This window comes from Taeniopygia guttata, chromosome 18 (genome assembly GCF_048771995.1).
Source record: "Taeniopygia guttata chromosome 18, bTaeGut7.mat, whole genome shotgun sequence".
In the NCBI taxonomy this organism is placed as follows: Eukaryota; Metazoa; Chordata; class Aves; order Passeriformes; family Estrildidae; genus Taeniopygia; species Taeniopygia guttata.
Window position 1 is genome coordinate 3,229,301 of NC_133043.1, and position 18,856 is coordinate 3,248,156.

The 18,856-nt window shown below is 42.3% G+C and overlaps 1 protein-coding gene across 2 annotated transcripts; it reads right to left on the minus strand.

Moving 5' to 3' along the window:
* APOH (apolipoprotein H) lies at window positions 1-7,451 on the minus strand. 2 transcript variants are annotated; one of them, XM_002197821.7, is made up of 8 exons: window positions 7,294-7,451; window positions 5,796-5,972; window positions 4,797-4,893; window positions 3,417-3,493; window positions 2,678-2,866; window positions 1,897-2,076; window positions 1,229-1,426; window positions 1-418 (listed from the first exon to the last, which is right to left on the minus strand). In XM_002197821.7, exons 1-8 carry the CDS (start codon window positions 7,355-7,357, stop codon window positions 348-350), a joined length of 1,053 nt encoding a protein of 350 aa, XP_002197857.4. In that variant the 5' UTR covers window positions 7,358-7,451; the 3' UTR covers window positions 1-347. The 2 variants fall into 2 exon arrangements, with proteins under 2 accessions (XP_002197857.4, XP_030143202.4); XM_030287342.4 differs by lacking the exon at window positions 5,796-5,972 and having other exon boundaries at window positions 7,294-7,390.
* Window positions 7,452-18,856: the final 11,405 nt, after the last annotated feature.

An 18,856-nucleotide genomic window follows, 5' to 3' on the forward strand; every position in this document is an offset into this window, starting at 1 on the left:
TGGCTGAAAATCACTTTATTGTAAAGCAACTGCTATTGAGGAAGTCATTTACAGTTGCATAAATATTGGAAATGTGGAGAGAGAAGCACTAGTGCAGGGATTTGGAAGAAGGCAGAGACAAGAGAGTGGAAGTTAATGGCTGAAATGATGTGGAAGACTGGAGGGGATGGTGGGGAGGGAAGAAAGCATTCACAGATTCCAGAGTTCACCTGGAAATTTACATTTGCAGGACCGGATTTACATTTACAAGACCCAAGTGACACTCACAGGACCTAAGTTTTCCTCTTGTATATGGGAATTTTCTGTCTCAATAAGGCAGAGATTTAGTATTGGGTTATTGCTCTGCTTCAGTCTTCATCTTCACATGCTTTCATCTCTGATGGGTCTTTCTTCACCAGAGTTGAAAAAAAGCCACGTTCTGTTGGAGAGAAGTGAAGAACTTGGGTTAAATTCTTGAAACATGTGACAGCTGAAAACAATAGGTGAGCAGTCAATCTTTGCATCATAATGAAACTGTCAGAAGAAATACACTTTTATTTTCTATCTTAATAAAGCTGAGCTATGTGCATCAGAAGCCAAGTGTGAGATGTTTTTATCATGGATAGGCTGTGCTTTTCCTTTACTTAAAAATGAACAAGGAAAATTCTATGTAAGGAATATTGATAAAGCAAGTGTGAAACATTTCCCTCTTGCTAGCAAAGTTGGTAATGTCTGTTTATTTATTCTAAAAGCCCGAGTGCCTGTGAAGATGTTCCTCTAGCATCAGTTCCTCCCCACAGCTCTCAGCTGCTGTTCAACACTCTGGGTCCAAAGTGTTTTCCTGATCAGCACAAGGTGGGAATAATTCCCCAGAATAAGAGGGAATATGTCAGGTTCTCAAACTTGCAGTAGTGTTCAGTCTTTTTGTCCCTAAAGAAGGTACTGATCCAAGGATTTATGAAATCCAGAATACTTCACATATGGTACTTTGGGCTAGTAACATCTTTAAGTAGCATCTTCTAGACCAGGGCAGCAATTAAAGCAGAGCTCTGACACAACCAAAGGAAAATTCTTGCTGGGTATTTTCTCCTCAGGCCATTTTCTTCCAGCATACCCAATAAATCAAATAGCCAATAATTCAAATAGCCACTCAAGTAGGGCTTGAAGATGAATTATGACATTGTCCCCCACACTCAAGCAGTTGTAATTCCCCCACCAGGAGCTGGTTTGTGAGCAGCCTGGCTCATACCTTTAAAACAGGCAGGTAGGGTGAAGTTGCCATCCACACATGCCACATCTACAGTGTAGGCACAGGATTTTTCCTTGTTCTTGCAGAAGAAGGATACAGTTTCCCCGTGCAGAATGCCATCCTTCAGGTCATTTTGAACTCTCTTCTTCTCACCATTGTACATTACTACAGCTTTCTTAACTGGTATTTTACATGGTGCTGGAAAAAAAAATCCAGTTATAAGGGGCAGGTTTGAAAAAGGGGTAGATCAGATCCCAGCAGAATTCTGTGTATGTGACATTTGGGAATAAAAAATGTGTCCTACACATGGACAGAACTTTTGCTGGTATTAAAATGCTGAAGAAATTCAGACCCTGAAGCATAGGGTCAAAAGTTTCCTGTGAAAATCCAGCCTCAGTGTAATTTCTAATGACATGAAATAGGAAAAGGAGAGGAAATACTCAGAATAAAGTTACATGACTGATTATTGAAGTCAACCCAGATACATCAGTGTCACACAACATCCAGTGTTGGGAGAGGGCTTAGATTATCAGGGCCTTGTAATTCCTATTTTGGCTTCCTTTTGAGCACAGCTGTTCCACAGGGGAGTGACAGCTCAGCAGCCAGAGCAGTGGTGAGGTGGGAGAGCCCAGTTTGATCCCTGGTTTCTGAGGGATGGGTGTGCTCACCTCTGCAGGCTGGCTTTGTGGACCAGTTTCCAGTGTTCTCACAGCGGGAATGTTTGGATCCCTCCATCACGAAGCCGGGCTGGCAGCCAAAGCTGACGCTCTCATTGTAGTGATAAGTTCTGCGCACAGCAAACTCTATGAACCCGTTCTCTATTCCTATTGGAGTGGGGCAGGTGACAACTGGGGGACAAAACCAAACCCAAAGCTTTAGCAGTGGCACAGGGCAAAAGACAACTATAAACCTGAAACATGTAGAAAAACTTTCGCGGTGGGTCATTGCACAGGAAACACAGCCAGGAGAAAGACAGCTTAAAAACCACAGCAAATAAATAAACATTACTTGTTTTAAGTACACATCTATTGCAATCTGTGGTTATAACATGACTTAAACGTGGTGCAATTTAACTAAAAGCAGGGAAGTTTCTAGGGCTGAGGGTAAGGTTGGCTATTTCTTAGGTGAATCTGAGCACTTAGAATCAAATGTTGGCTGCACACTGGAGGCCAGGCTCAAGTTCCCCGCTGTGCACCATGTTTAGCAGGGTTTGTTTATATAACCTTTACACCTGAAGCAAATGTTTTGTCAATCCCATGTTATGTGCCATGGGTTAGCAATCTCCTTGATCCACGAGCCTGAATGATTGCAGAATTCAGCTGCAGAGGAATTGTGCTGTATGTTTGCAATTACAGTTGTAAAAAAAAAAAAAAATATTGTTGTTCATTTAGTTTTGTATATGCAATTCTCAGGAATATTTTTTTCTGTGGATAAAAGTGAGTTACTCACCCTTGCACACTGGAATGCTGCTCCACGTGCCATTGACCGTGCAGGTGGCTGTCTCATTCCCAATCAGGGCAAGAGGAGGGACACATTCAAACTGGATTGTGTCCAGGAAATGAGAGACATTGCCAGGGTTTAGGCGACGGAAAGAGAGGACCCCAAATTCCGGGAGCGAGGGAGGTGCACAAGTCACCGCTAGAAAAGCACAGCATTCAGAAAATTAAATCTTCAAGATCAAATGATTGTGGAATCAGAGGAGCAACATTCTTATGACTAAATGAACCTGCATGGAATCACAGCTGACAAAACATAATTTAAATTAAAAGTGTCAGGGGGGCTCAGAGTATGGAATTCATGAGTTATGCTGGATTTTTCAGATAATATTACTGCTTTTCAGCCAAGTGTTTTTGCAGGATAGGTTGTAGCAAAACCCTGCATAAGTACAAAGGCATGACAATATCCTCTTTTTATACACAGGGAGGAGGAATTTGAGTGGATAAGCATCTTACCTCCAGCTGTAAATAGCATCCCTGATCCCGACCTTTTGTTCAGACCTTTCAACTGTATTTCTCTAAAACCCACACATATAAAACCAAATATGCAGCATTCTGCTTCATTTTCCCTAACCAGCTTTTGCACAGCACTAGAGGAGACTTCTGAATAAGAGTATATATAATTCTGAGCAATGGAAAGGAATATTTCTGTAATAGGAATAAGGATAGTTCTTTTTTATTGAAACACATACGTTGACACTGTGGTACAGTCCCAGTCCACTTTCCATCTGCCATGCACTGGCTCGTTCTTGACCCGACAAGGTTGTAGCTGGAAACAAACAGACCTGGTTATCAGAGCAGGGAGATCAATCAAAGATCTGTCATTTCTCCTAAACAGAATTAAGAATCCAGCTCTGAAATCCCTCTCTAGTTTAACAGCTCCTGACCTCAAAGGAAATTTAGAATCAGATCTGAAAAACTGTTAATATCCAAGTATTGCAAAGCAGAACGCTTGATACAACAAGATGTTTTGTTGTTTCAACTTTATATTCTGTTTTACATATTAATTTCTAAAAACAATTAATACTATGGATGTATGTAAATAGCAAATATTGATCTGTGATTGCTATGCAAATGGTATGGTTTCCTGGGAGGCGTTCCCAGTTAATTATTGCAGTTAGGACCAAATATTGGAAAGAACTCAGTGCTCTTAAGACCTGAAGTCACCGAGGTGCATTGTTATATTTTAATCCCAGACATTTAAATTTCCATATGCACATTATACACTTCTCTCCCATCCTTATATTGACACTATTAACATCTACTCTGAGTTTTAAAGAAATATTAATCATATGTCTGGCATTTCAATATGACGCAGCTGAAAACCAGTAAATTAGAATTAACAAAATCAAATCCCATTGCTACACTTAGTGTCATAGTTGAATTTATTTATTCCTTATCTCGCTCCTCTTTTACAGAAGGAGTTTGTTGAGGCTCTTGATATTTTTCAGTGAGCTCTAGGCTTTGTCTCACCTGTGGCCTTCCAGGTAAGCCCTGTTTTGGCATTAATTACCTGAGTACAGTTAATACCTGCTACTATCAAATGCTTCCCACATTTAGCATAACTATTTTTTAAAATGCATCCTTTTTCCTAAAGCTAACAAGTAGCCCTGAGGAAAACTGCATTTACTGCAGGTAAGTTAGGATTAAGCTCATGTTTTCATTTACTGAGCCTGGAAAGGCATAGAAACACAATTTCCAGTCCTCAGAGCCCAACAGCATAACTTTGATGGAGATTATCTACTCTCTGCTGTAGGATTTCATCTCATGATGTAATAAGAGGATTTGAAAAGCTGGGGAAAGCAGTCCAGAATGCAATTTTTGCATAAAATCTCTGCTATTTTGGTGGTTTCTGTATTTGCAGGACTTTTCTTTGGAGTAGCAAAGCCCCATAATGTTATAACTGAGACTGAACAGAGGTGGATCACCAGACAGGCTTTTTTAAAATGATTTCTGAAATGTAGATGAGTTTTCATGTGCAGTTTTCAATGTTCTCTTGCAGTATGGCAGTGGATGACACTACAATGTGATTTAGGTTGTTTATTTAGCAGCATAAGGAAGGGAATACTTACCCTGGATCACATGAAAAAGTTACAGTACTCTGGTACTGAAACTCTTCAAAATCCATTCTCCCATTCTGCAGGGGTGGAGGAGGGGGACATCTCTTTGCTGTTTATTAAATATTAAAAAAGGATCATATTATTTCATGAGGCATGACATTATAATTTCATTATAGTGAGAACAAGTAGATCATAAAGGTTCATCCTGGTGTCTTTCACATTTCTCCACTCCACTCCAGACATTCCACGTCTGGCTGTTCTACATTTCCATTAAAATACAAGTTTTTGGGATTAAATATTTTACCACTCGATTTCCTGAGGAATGTAAGTTGTCTGCAATGAAATGATGAAGATGCCTCTGAGGGATGCAATAAGTGCAGGGGTATTGTAAATGCAGGCGAACTTAATGGGAAGAAATGACGATGTCTGACTTAATTTAGAAGGCTGAATTATTTTTTTATTATAACTATGCTAAAATACATTAATATATTATATAAAAAGAAAATACTAAAACTACATATTACTTTCTCTGACTCGAATTCCCACACAACTTGTGACCCTCTCGCGATAGTCTAGACACAAGTGGATTGGATTAGCTCAAACAATGCTCACTAAAATCTAATCAAGCACTCACTCCAGGTAAACAATTCTCTAAACACATTCCACATAAGAAAAACAAAGAACAAAAATAAAAATTGTTTTCTCTTTCATTTCTCTCTGTGCACCTCTATAAAAAATGAAGCAGCACGTGTTGTAAGAGAAGGAGCATTGGGTGGGGTGGGTCATTGGAGGCTCCCCCTGTGCAGCTCCAGTCTCCATCCCCATGCAGGAGCAGGGGCTGAAGGGCAGGCTGGGACACAGATGGGAAGATCCTTTCCACCAGTGCCCCTCTTCTCCACACTGTTGTTTTCCAACCAGTGAGGGAAGAACCGCTGGAGAGGGACCTGTTGGAATCCATTGCGTTCCTGCTGTGGGTTGTGAAATTGCCTTTTCCTGCTGCAGGCTACTCACGGAGGCAGAGCAGGGTGTTGAAGGCCCACTTGCCCGTGGGGAGGCAGGTGTACTTCCTCTGCCCGCTGTTGGGCATGAAGCCGGGCCGGCAGGTGTACTCCACTTCCTCACCCACTTCATACACCTTCTTGTCTACGCTGAGCGTGGCAAACATCACCTCTGGTGGCCTGGGACAGACTGGAGGAAAGGAATTTACAAGAGGTTGGGTAGAAAATTGTTTTGATTTCTCAGCTTGAAGCAGAGGGTTCTCTGTTGTTATGAGTTATATTATCTCCCCGCCCTGAGCTTTTGTCTTCCTGAGGCAGCTAATGCTGCCATAAGTATTATCCAGAAAAAAAATATGGTGTTCTTCTTCTCCTCAGCAGCTCTACTAATGGTCCCAGTTAGATTTGGTGTCACTTTTTAAACTAAAATTTACTTTTATTCCAGAATAGATTTATGAAGGTGGTGCACAAATTAAGTCAAGCTGCATCAAGCAAAATATAGGTTGGATATTAGGAGAAAGTTTTTCGCAGAAGGAGTGATAAAGTTCTGGAGTGGCTGCCCGGGGAGGTGGTGCAGTCACCATCCCTGGGTGTGTTTAACAAAGGCTGGATGTGGCATTGGGTGCCAGGGTTGAGTTGGGGTGTTGGGGCTGGGTTGGACTCAGTGATCTTTAAGGTCTCTTCCAACCTGATCATTTTGTCAAGTCTGTGGATTTAATTAAAGTAAATTTCCTTGAACAAAACAGAGTGAGAAGGACTTAGAAGCGAACAAATGCCTTTCATTTTTAATCCAAATCCATTTGGGAGGGGTCAGCCTGTAATCAGGTAGTTTTTCTTGTAATTAAATTCCTTTTTTTTCCAATTTTTCTATTCACTGGGGTAGACCCTCTGTTCCATGAGCCAGCTCTGCTTCCCAAACAGCTTTAACACGGTGACAGCAGGAACAGCTCATCAGCCAGAGGGTGAGAACAGGAGGGAACCGCGAGGGAGGAACGGAGGGTGCAGCCTGAGCTCCTGCTGAGGACATGGAGAGAGGCTCCTGCTGCCATCGAGGGGGGAGCACAGAGGGACAGGGAGCTCGGGATGGAGAAATAAATGGCAAACACAGGGAGAGGGGACATGAGACAGAGCCCAGAGCTCTTGGCGTGGGGGAAAGGAGGAGAAAAGCGAGGCATGAGCCGTGCGGGCAGGGAGGGTGAGCAGGGATGGAGCAGGTTAATTCCTGGCACCCAGAGTTCCCCCCTGGCACCCAGGCAGCCTGGGTCCCACAACATCTGTCAGCATTTCTTCTGCTTTCCTTCGTTTTATGCGTTTGTACACAGCCACTCGCCTCACCACAGGAAGAAACAGAGGGAAGAATGGAAGGAGAAAAGAGAAGAAAAGCTTTCAGAGAAAAGCCCTGTTCAAAACACTTGGCCAGGATTATCTAGAGGCTTTAAAATCCTGTTGTTTCCTCCAGTTTCCCCCATTCCCAGCTCAGGATGGGGCTGCCCTGGGAAGTGGAAGGCACTCACCTTTGGTTGCGAGAGCGCAGTGGCTCAGAGCCACAAGGCACCCGAGCAGTGCCAGGGGATGCATCCTGCCAGTCCCGACGTCCAAGTGCCCCCCGGGCCAGGGCTCTGCCCTTAAAAACCCACAAAAGGATGGTTACATATTAACTCTTTGTGTTTATTCCCACCCCAGTAAACAGAAGATAAAAGCTTCCTTGTGTCCCTGCTAATAAAGGCTGAAACAACCATCACATGTCGTGTTGGGGGCATAATGCAGGGATTGATGGCAATTTCTGCTCCACACAGGCTCCTCTCTGGCTGTTTCTGCAGAGCATCTCCTGTTGGGACCCGTGGTGTTGGGGGAAACAGTATTCTCAGCATCTGCAGAGGATGAGGCTATTTGGAATGCAAAATTGGGTTGAATAATAGAACTGTCACTCCGAGGCTCGTGTTTATCGCTGGAGCGTGGACATTTCTGTGTACCACAGGCTCCTGATAGTTACAGCGAAATCATTCCAAGGCAAAATGAACAGTTTGGAGTGACATTGATATTGGAATGTGCCCCCAGCGAGGTACCAACCTCATGCCAGTTTACACAAATGATGATCTGGCCTGAAACTTGGGACTTCAGGGCCCTGTTTGATCTGATTCCTGTTGTCTTCCAATTACCAGCTAAACAAAAGCAGCACAGAAAGTGCTCAGTGCCAGCTCTGCAGGAAGGCTGAAATGATGATTCCTGTTCTTATTTGTGACAAGGGGGTCATAAATCAGGATTTTGGGTGGCATAAAGCCTTGTTGTGGCGCTGACAGTTTGGGGCATCAAGTCAGAACTCGACAGGTATCAGCTGAGGTTCTGATCACTGCAGTTCTCCTAATTTAGCAGATTTTAACTGCAGGAGCATCTGAAGAGCAACCAAAATAACATTTGTGTAATGATTGTTCCACAGTTTGGTGTTTCTAATCTAAGTATCCTCCTCCCCTGCTGACTCACAGCCTGTGAGGGGGAGTGAGGGACATTTGAAGCTCTGAGAGAAGTTGGGTTATGTCAAGCTCTTACTGCTGGGATCTCCAATAGTTTGGTTTTGTTTTTGTTTTATGAAATTCCTCTGTTTGTATTTGAAACATGAATTTTAGCCACAACATTAAATAATTTGGAACATGATATTCTTCTCAGAAAGAAAACGCTGTGAATGTCCTGCTCAGAGTATTTACCAAACACACAGTGCCGAAGGGCAAAGTACCACTGCTAAACCAACAGAAAAAGATTGACTTCATCTTCTGTATTTACATCTGATAATTTTTCCATTTGTCACGGCCCGCTTTTTCCTCCTCACTTTCACAAGGAGCTTTTCCCTGCAAGGCACGCTGCTTTAATGACCTTTATTTCCTCTGGTTTGAATCCTCCCGCGGACCTGCCCGATGTTGGATTTTGTCCTTTTCTGAGTTTAAAATCCCGCCGGGCCCGGGAACAATTCGGGGCCTTTCGGCGCCGCTCGCGTGCAGTTCCCGCCGCGCCCAGCAGGGGGCGCAACGCGCTGTGCCTTGCGCCGGCAATTCCAAAGTTTTCTGTACGGAAAACGGGAAAAAAGAGTTAAATTACCCTCACATTCTTCTTCTATCGGTTTTGTGTGTGAAAACTTAAAACTGAGATTCAAAACTGCACGTGAAAGGGACAGGGGAATGAATATTTATGTGTATAAGTGCATAGTAACTGCCAATGTTTGTGCTGCTTCTTGAAAATTTATTTCTCTGCAATAAGAAACATCTGAAAGTATGTTACAAATAACAGTACGTGTTCCAGAAACTGGAGAAGGACACTGAGTTAACCACGAGACTGGAGGCAGGCTGCCTCAGAGCTGGGAATGTTCCCCTGGAGAGAAGGATCCAGGGAGAGCTCAGAGCCCCTGCCAGAGCCTAAAGGGGCTCCAGGAGAGCTGGAGAGGGACTGGGGACAAGGGATGGAGGGACAGGACACAGGGAATGGCTCCCACTGCCAGAGGGAAGGGTTAGATGGGATACTGGGAAGGAATTGTTCCCTGGCACAGGTGCCCAGAGCAGCTGTGGCTGCCCCTGGATCCCTGGAAGTGTCCAAGGCAGACTGGATGGGACTTGGAGTAACCTGAAACAGTGGAAGTGTCCCTGCCCATGGCTGGAGAGTGGATAAGATGGTCCTTAAGGTCCCTTCCAACCCAAACCATTCTGTGATTCTATGATCTTTTGATTCTATGATTTTTTGATTCTATGATTCTGTGAAAATGTGACTATTGTCATATGTATTCACCTTGGCACAGCATGAGCAAAACCGACCCAGTTCTTGCTGTGACTGTGATTGTGTGCAATTATATACATCAGGTGATGTTCCATCAAATCCAGCCCACTCCTTTCACATGGGAGCTATTTAATATCACAGCTCCTGCAAACCAAAGAATGAAGCAGAATTTGGTTTCATCAGAGACCTCATAAACACGGAGTGGAGTGGGGGTCTCTGCCCCAGATAATGTCATAACCCAAGGAAAGAAATGGCAGCTGCAAGCAGAGAAAGCAGTGCAGGAGCACTCTGAGGGATTATCAGCCAGTGTGATGTGACCAGATCAGTGTCCCAGCAGTCTCACACACCTGGGGTTGTGCTAACACAGCCTGAAGGGAGAACACGCAGGAGGATGTGAACAAACTGCCTTTGCAGGAGTGGCACTGCCCAGCTAAAATGTGAAGGGCAGCACAGCAGAGATCCAGAGGGAATGTTTGAAAAGGCAGCAATTAAATGATGGAGATTGGCATTGCTGGTTGATCAGAGGGGTTTCTGCAAGAAACAGGAGAGAGGAAGAGAATAAGCCAGAAAAGGCCTTGAAAGTGAAGGTAAAAATGAAAAAGAAGGAGCAAAAGCAGAGGAAAAAAAAAAAAAAAAAAAAAAAAAAAACCCAAAACTGATGAAAGCAATCTGTGCAGCAGCATTTTTCATTGACACCAGGATCAACTGGAGCTGTCAGGACAGTAGGAAAAGACATTACAATAATCAGGACACGAGATAATAAGATAAGCAAAGGCTTTTGGCTGGAATTGGTCTCCCCTGGAGTCATTATGCAGGAAGTTTTCAAGGAGCAGGCAGCCTGAGGGTCAGTGAGGGAGCAGTTCCAGCTGGTGACCTCTGTCCTCCCTCTAAGCTGCTGTTCTACTTCTCTGCCTGATGCTGTGATTTTCCTGGTGGTGTAGGTGTGTCCCTGCTCCTGGCACAGACTTGCTGGGGTCTGTCCTGCCAGACACTGAGGGCTGGGGCTGCACTGCCTCTGCTCTCAGGATTTTATGGCTTCTCTTCAACCACAAAATGCACCACACAGCCAGGTCAAGATGCAGGAGTTTCTCAAATCAACAGGAATATGTTGGCTGGGGACGCAGAGGAAGAATATTAAGGCGAGGCCTGAGTGCATTTACAATTAAAGAAATGTTTTAAAGCTGTGTTTGTCCAGCCAAACTCTTGCCATTTCAATTATTAGTGTTTCCAGGAGTGTAAACACTTGTGCAGAGCACAGACGGACGTGGTATAATTGGAAATCTTACCACTGGAAATGGCATTCTGCTTTCCCTGCATCAACAAAACAGAGGGGTGGCACGGGAAAAGAAGTGAATATCCTGCATATTCCTGATATAATTTTGTTTTTCTCCTACATTTATTCTCTGGAATAAACAAAATGCAACATGAAAGTTGCTATTTCTTTTGCAGCCATCCCTGTGTGCCAGCCCCTGCTTGCTGCAGGTTTCTGTCAGGCAGGAAAGCTGCCTTTGGGGCTGCAGTGGGACCAGCAATCTCATCCTTCTCCCATAAGGATCAGATACTCAGATTCCAGCTTTTTTCCCCACTGTTTCTCTTGTTCCACCTGTTGGTGACTAGGTTGTCATGTTCAGCTAGCCAGAAACCAGGATCCACTTGCAGTGTATTACTTTCCAGGGAAATATCTTATATATATAAATTAATTAATTTCTATTTTTATATTACCTGGTCTAGTGGAAGGTGTCCCTGCCCATGGCAGGGGGTTGGAACAGGATGATCATTAAAGTCTCTTCCAACCCAAACTATTCAGTGATTCTCTGATGTAAACATGTAGTAACAGATACTGACCTAACAGAATGTCTTGGTCACAGAAAAAGTAAACAGTGAGTATATGATTCTTAAAAATACTATTTTCACTCAGTAGCAAATTTGAGGAGTAAATTGCATTCCTAGTTGCTGCTGACGTTTCTGAATTTTTTTCTGAAGTTAGCAAAATAATTATGACTTTAGTCCTGCATCTTAAATCACTTTAAGCACCCACTGTGGGCATTAAAATCCCCATTCCTGTGTGAATCTGAGATGTCAGAGATGGCACTAACAAGTGTTCTAGGTGACAGCAGGCCTGTATTCTCCTGCAGAGGCATGAAGGTGTTCCAGTTTCACATACATTAAACTCACAGTGTACAAAACCAGAGAGCATTTCACAGCTCCTTCCTCCTCTCCGCCTTCTCATTTCCTGCACAGAAAACCCGGAGAATCTCTCTCACAGTTCTGCTGTGACCCAAATATTGTGAAACAGTCTGTTCCTCTGATAAATTTATCTAAATGCAGTCTAAAAAAAAAAATCTTGTGTTAAATTTCTTCTTCAAGAATGTCTAATTATGAAGCCTCGGGGGCAAATTATTCTCTGTGAGAGTTTGAATCTGCAGGGAGCAGATCTGCAAGGGACAACTTTTGAGATGTCAGTGTAAAAGCGCAGCGTGGAGGAACAGACTTTCTCTCCTTTCTTTTGGCTGGTCCCAGCTTTTTGCCTTCTCCTCAGTGCATTCCAGGGAGAAGCCATCAGCGAGAAAAGAAGAAAAAGAGAGAAAAGAGAAACCTCAGAGCCAGGGTGCTCTCCTCACTCAAGCCAAACTGCTTCTCTTCGCTCAGCAAGCTTGCAACAAAGCTTTCAAGATTCTCTTCATCATTATTCTTCCACTTTCTGTTACACCAAATACCACAGATTTCCATGACAGCAGCACCTGACCTATTTTTTTAAATTATTTTTTATATATATATGTGCATTTTCTGTGGTTGTCACCTTGTTTCCAAGCTGGAGAGAGGTCAGGCGTGGTCAGGATCTGCTGCAGGATCTCCAAGGAGCACTCAGTGCTGCAGAAAGCACTTTGCACTGAGTACATCAAACTGCCATTATCATTTTGCCACCCTGGCAGGGAATCCTGGCCAGGCTCACCCTGGCGTGACCCCGAGGCAGGATTTCTGTCCAGCCCTGCCCTGGCACGGTGCCACAGCGCTGTCCCAGAGCCTGGCCACCACCAGATTTATTTCCTGCCACTCTGTGCCTCTCCCAAGTGATGGATAAGAGGATCAGGCACGGAGGGGTGTTTGGGATATTCATCCACGTTAAAACCCCACTGAAGGGGCGTGCCTGGGATCAATGCCCTGTCAGAGACTTCCAATCCATCCCAGTCCAGAGACACCCTGGGATCTGTGTGAGCCACAGATATCAGCTGGGAAATTCTCCCTGGGCCCGAGCCCAGAGCGCTCCGGATGATTAAATCTACCTTCCCTGTGACTCAGTTCCTGTGCAGTGTAATCAAAAATCAGATACTGATCTCCCTTATGGTGATCCTAGCCCTTCCCACGCCGGTCCAAGTCTTGTCATTGGTTTCATTTGAGGCTTAAAATGGTATTTTATCAGTGTTTTAATATGTGATTTGAATCAGTTTATATACAATTAACAAAATTGCAGGATTAGGGTTTTCCCCCCCCAAGATCTTTATTAATCTACACAAACAGTTGGCTGACTTTTTTTCTTTTATATTTTTATAATATATAATATATAGCATGTATTATATGTTTTATATAATATAACATATTAGATATATAAGATAAATATATATATTAAATAAATAAATATAATATATTTTTATACATTTGTATCTAATTCCTTCTTTTTAAACACATATATGTTTGTATTCTTAGCAAGTTACTCCGAAGGGGGAGATCCCTCATTTCACTGTTGACTGACAAGCCTGAAGGATCTAAAAACACAGTCTCAGAACTGAAAACTCCACGTAATGTTGGCTCCAGAGGGAAGACCGTTGATTTTACGAGCTGCTATTTGAGAACGCTCTTGAATATTTCAACACAAGTGGATGAGTTTAGACCTGCTGCCGCGGGTTTGCGGTGAGCTGAGAATTTTTCTAGAAACATCTTGCTGCTGTTGAAGCTGCTCCTCCAGCTCTGGGGTGAGGCTGTGCCCGATGCTCGTGGCATTATTCTGTGTCTGGATCCTGTTACAGATTTCTGCTGTACCACAGGGATGCTTCTTTTGTGCTGGGAACCATTAGGAAGATCTCAATAAACTAATTTCCCTTTGTTCCAGCCTCTAATCTGCAGCAATAAATCCAAGGGGAAGCTTTCCTAAGAGGAAGCAGATTTTGGAGGGGCCAGTATAAATAACTGGAATCAGATTTTCTGAAGGGCTCAAATCCTATTTGGACAATGAAACAAAGTCCATGCTTTTAAAAGTGCTCACTTTATTAAAATACATTTTTGGTGTGTTGGTTTCTTCGGAAGATGCAGCTCTGTCTTGTGGTTTCCAGAAGGCTTTGACAATCTGGAAATCTTTGATTCAGCTGCTTTGAAAATCTCCACATGTGTCTGAATCTCTAAAAATTCTGATTCTGGTGGTGCAATCTGCACCATCAGCAAGCCAGGCTCTGCTTGGAGTTTTGCATTTATTTTGTAATCTTCTGTAAAAATAACAAAAATAAATATCAGAGGTCATTTTTCTTTTATTCATTGCACATGGAGATTTTTTTCATTGCCCAGGAAGACAGAATGATGCTGCCAGCATTTTGGCAACAGGAGTGAAATAAAATTGCAATCGTTCCAGCATTGCCGGGACTGATATCAGTGACATTCTCCTAAATTCAAGTCTTGAAGGGAGAAGATGTCCAGATGTTTTGGAAAGAACAGATCATGAGCACTGTACAAAGTGAAAAGTATTTATTAAGAAGTTGAAAATGCCCAGAAAGCACAAGTATGTTCACTGCATATTTTGTTTCTTTTTTTCTTTTTTTTTTTTATTATTTCTAAGGAAAAAAAAATCTCATTTTTCTCCATCATGTAATCTAATTATGCAGACGTTAATGATAAAGACTTTTTTTTTCATGGTTATCAAGCTATAGTCAAACTAAATAATATTATTCCTCTGTACAAGTTTGTTCAACTACTGTTCAAAACCTTTTTTAAACCAAGATGCCCAGTTCTTGTCTCACAGGCATAACATATCTGGAATAAAAGCCACTGGCACTTTCATTTTCTGTGAAATGATCATTAAAGATCAGAATGCCCTGAGCTGTCTTTCTTTTTTCTTAACAGCATTGAATGTGAGATGTTTGATTTTTAAAATTACATCTTCTGGAAGAAAACTATCTTAAATGCAATTCGTGTTGAAATCTCTAAATAATATTAATTTTATTTACATCCAGATAGAAACTTTGGGTTGTTGAGGTCACAATAGCTTGTGAATCTGAATGGCAGCACGAGACTGACCTAGAGCCACCTGAGATGTTCCTTGTTATGATATGTATTAGTCTGCTAATCTTTCCAGTCTTTAATCTATAATATTGTATTAAAAGACCAAAAATAGTCTCCACTGTAACTAAAGGATTGTTTCTGCTTCTTTTTTTTTTTTTCTTAAATGTAAATTCTAGTGGGGAGTTGAATGAATGTTCAGTGCTGACAAAGAGAATCCTTCCTCTCCTTCCTTCTTTGCGGCACAGAGGTTTTCCACACTTCATTTTTCACCACTCTGGGCTTTGGAAATGGTTTTCTGAAATTAATGTTAGCTTGTTTTGTGCGTCAGTGTTGTCACTTCTCAGTCTTTCTAAATTAAACAAATGTTTTAAAGCTGTGTTTGTCCAGCCAAACTCTTGCCATTTCAATTATTAGTGTTTCCAGGAGTGTAAACACTTGTGCAGAGCACAGACGGACATGGTATAATTGGAAATCTTACCATTGGAAATGGCATTCTGCTTTCCCTGCATCAACATGTCATAATAGATGGGTGGCACAGGAAAATAAGTGAATATTCTGGATATTCCAGCTGATACAATTTTGTTTTTCTCCTACATTTATTCTCTGGAATAAACAAAATGCAACATGAAAGTTACTATTTCTTATGTCTCTGATAAATGCTGAAACCTGTCAGAAATAATGAGTTGCGGTATGGTATACATAATAACTATTTACAATTCATCTTCACAAAGCAAAATTCTACTCTTGCAAAATAATCATCCCTTTCAATTGAAGATTTGTGGGAATATGGTGAATAAAATAGCCCACACCTTTTTGCTCACATTGAAACGGTGGGAAATTTCACTTTGGCTTCAGTGCCAGTGACGACAAAGCACAGCCTCACACAGGGGGATTTCAGGTTGGACATCAGGAAAGAATTCTTCATGGAAAGGGTCCTTAGGAATTGGAGAGGGCTGCAAAGAGAGATTTGGACTCTCCATCCCTGGAGGTGTCCAAGGAAGGCCTGGACGTGGCACTCAGTGCTGGGGGCAAGGTGAGGATCAGCCACAGGCTGGACTTGGTCTTGGAGGGCTTTTCCAGCCTCAGTGACTCTGGCATTTCCTGATCTGTGTTCACCCCATAAAGAAACGGGGGATCCTGCTCTGCCAGGAGCTCTCTGCTGCTTCACAGGCTGATATTCTGAGCTGATGCTTCCCAGCCATGCAGCAGTACAAAGTCATTTACTCTTTGTAGCAGTTTAGCATCAGGAAAGCCCTAAAGCCCTTTGGAGATTCCAGGGGTGTCACAAGAAGGTTTCAGGACAGTGCCACACTCTGCTTGCCAAGGCCTCACTCCATGTGTACCTACAGAGTGCCTTGACCTGCAAACTTAAACCCTCCAGGTACAGCTTACACTCTGATGCAAAAACTGGGTGGAAAAATAGAGTTTGGAGGGTTATTTTGGTCAGCTGGCAGTGATAGAGTATTTTTTTTTTTATAAAGAATAAAAATAGGCCCTAGAAATGATGATGGGGTGGTGGCTCAGGCAGGGCCACCAGTCTTTGTCTCTGCCAGGTGCTTGATACTTCCTCCAGAAAATCTCTCACTTTGGGAGCATTTTCCATTTGGGGAACTTTCTGAGGGAACTTTCTGAGCCAGCCCTGTGCTGTGTTTGGCCTGTGACATCCAATTTCTGTCTGCCCCAGGCCACCCCACTGCCCCAAGCCCACTCACACCCAGCACTGCTCCCGTGGGTTTGGTTCTTCTGGGCAAGGAATTCCAGGGCTCAGCTGGCCCTGGCCAAACCCACCCACTTTGTTCCTTACAAACCTGTGCCCCATGTTTCTCCAAATAAATCACAGAGGCTCCCTTGTTTAGCTGGTACAAGAGCAGTTTGTTTTTTCCACATGGTTTGAGCGCTTTGTTTGTATTTCAGTCTCAGTCTTTCTGCCTTTTTTTGTGTGTACAGTTGAAGACCGAAAGTTTGCCTACACCAGAGAATTGTTCTGATGCACTCAAAAGGGCTTTTTGGAAGAGATATTCAAATTTTTTCCAGAGTGACTGCCGGTGGGAAGGACAAAATCAGCAAAAGAACAAAGACAGCAAATACTCCAGCTGAGGCAGAAATTTTTGTTTGTACAATCTGGAAAGCAACAAAATCCAGGAAACATCCCAAAGGACCCCCATCACTCTTCAGTGTGTAACAGCATCAAGCTCTATAACTTGGAGAGATTTTACCATGCTCCTCATACTCCTGAGATATGAGAAAAGAAAGTAATGGGTTGTCACTCAGTATTCTGATAACGCTGATAAAAAAAACCTATTTTACACTCAATGTTCTGTATATGATCAGCCATTTATTTCCAATTCTATGGAGAGCTGCTATGAGGATAATGCACAAGCTATTTGCATGAGGAATTGGTTTTGCAAGGCTTTCAAGGAAGCTCAAGTTGAAATAATAGCATCATTTATCTGTCACAATGGGAAGGAGGATTTTCCTGATTAGGACACATCGATGGACTGCAGTTTCATCCCTGGGAACGTATTAATTATTATACCATTTTTCTTTTCTCCATTTTTTTTTTCCAGAAATACTCTTTCTGTGACATTTAATCTATCACAGGACTTTTTCTTTCCCCCTGTACTTAGTGTTCTTTTTGACTGTATTTTAATGCAGTACTGGCCTGTGTAAACAAGCTGTCTGTCACATGGAATAATTTAATAATAAAACCTGTCTCATGACCCAGGGCTTCCCAACCTGCACTCTGAGGAACTTTGAGGGGAAAGGGGCAGAGAAGAGGACCAGTGTAACTGCAGAGACAGGGATAAAGTTGTGAGACTAAACACAGATGCTAAAAGACACAGAAAGATGCAGAAACCCACGCTGAGAGAAAATTATTTCAGTCTCCTCACCACTGGAATCAAAGACAGACAGCTTCTTTCAGAAATGTATCTGTTTATGTTACCACAGCGTACCTTTTTCTATTTTTTTGGAAACTTGTAAGGTATATTGTTGCCAAAGCAAAGAACAATATACAGGCTTTTTTGTTGGTGGTGGTTTGGTTTTTTTGGGGAGTTTTTTGTGTTGTTTTTTTTTTTTTTTTGTGTTTTTTTTGTTTGTTTATTTGTTTGGTTTTTTGTTTTTTGTTTTTTTTAGGGTTTTTTGGCGAATGAATTTGTAGTAGAAAACGAGGATTGGTTAAAACATGATCAACTTAAGAATGGGAGTTTCAAAATTAAACTTGATGGGTGATTTCAGACAAAAAGAGAAACAAAGTTTATATTGCATGGAAAAAATAAATTAGGAAAACCTGGCTTCTTAGTTTATAATAAGAAGTCTGTGGATTAATGCAAACTGGTAACTGATTTTGACCTAATTATGGCAAGTGGGATAATTATTCCACAACAGTTGCTGGTGGAGATGTCTCATGAGCTGGCCCTGTGGAAATTCCTTTGGAAGATGAGATTGGGGGAAGCAAATAATTTGTAGGCAGCAGTGTTGCAATCATCCTTCCTAAAAGGACGTGGAAAATGGACACTTGTCCCCCTGACTCTCTAGAGAGGGAAGCAGTTGTGATTTGCTTTGAAATGGGAGGAGGAATTGGCTTGTGAACTTCCTTATAGGCCTCCAGCAGGAAGTGATTCCTGTTGTCTGAGTATTTCTCAGAAGCAGGAAATAATAAAACAGTCACAGTTGCCAAAACAGTTGATGGAGGTGTTCTCCTTGGCTCCCTTTGAATGGATCTGAGGCAGAACAGAGCCTGATACATATTTCCTTTTTTACTGCTTTTTGATTAAAACGTGATGCAGACGGTGGATTGCTGTTCCAGCAGATGAGTAAAAGATGAGACATTTCAGCAGAAACCTTTTTCAAAATGAACCCAGATGCACTTACAGACCTAGGGTGATATAGATGGAAATATAGAAAGAACTTCAGAAGTTATGCTTGTTACAGCAATAATCAAATGTTTTAGAGGAAAAAAAAAAACCAACCTTGTAACTCATCCAATGGGAACTTCTATCAGTGACAGTCTCTAGGATATTATCCAAATAGCCATACAGGAGTAAATTT

Coding starts and splice junctions, on each gene's coding strand:
- APOH (XM_002197821.7), bottom strand. CDS start 7,357: ATGCATCCCCTGGCACTGCTCGGGTGCCTTGTGGCTCTGAGCCACTGC. Junction 5,973..7,293: donor CTGCGCTCTCGCAACCAAAG/GTGAGTGCCTTC, acceptor CCTTTCCTCCAG/TCTGTCCCAGGCCACCAGAG. Junction 2,867..3,416: donor GACTGTACCACAGTGTCAAC/GTATGTGTTTCA, acceptor GTGCTTTTCTAG/CGGTGACTTGTGCACCTCCC.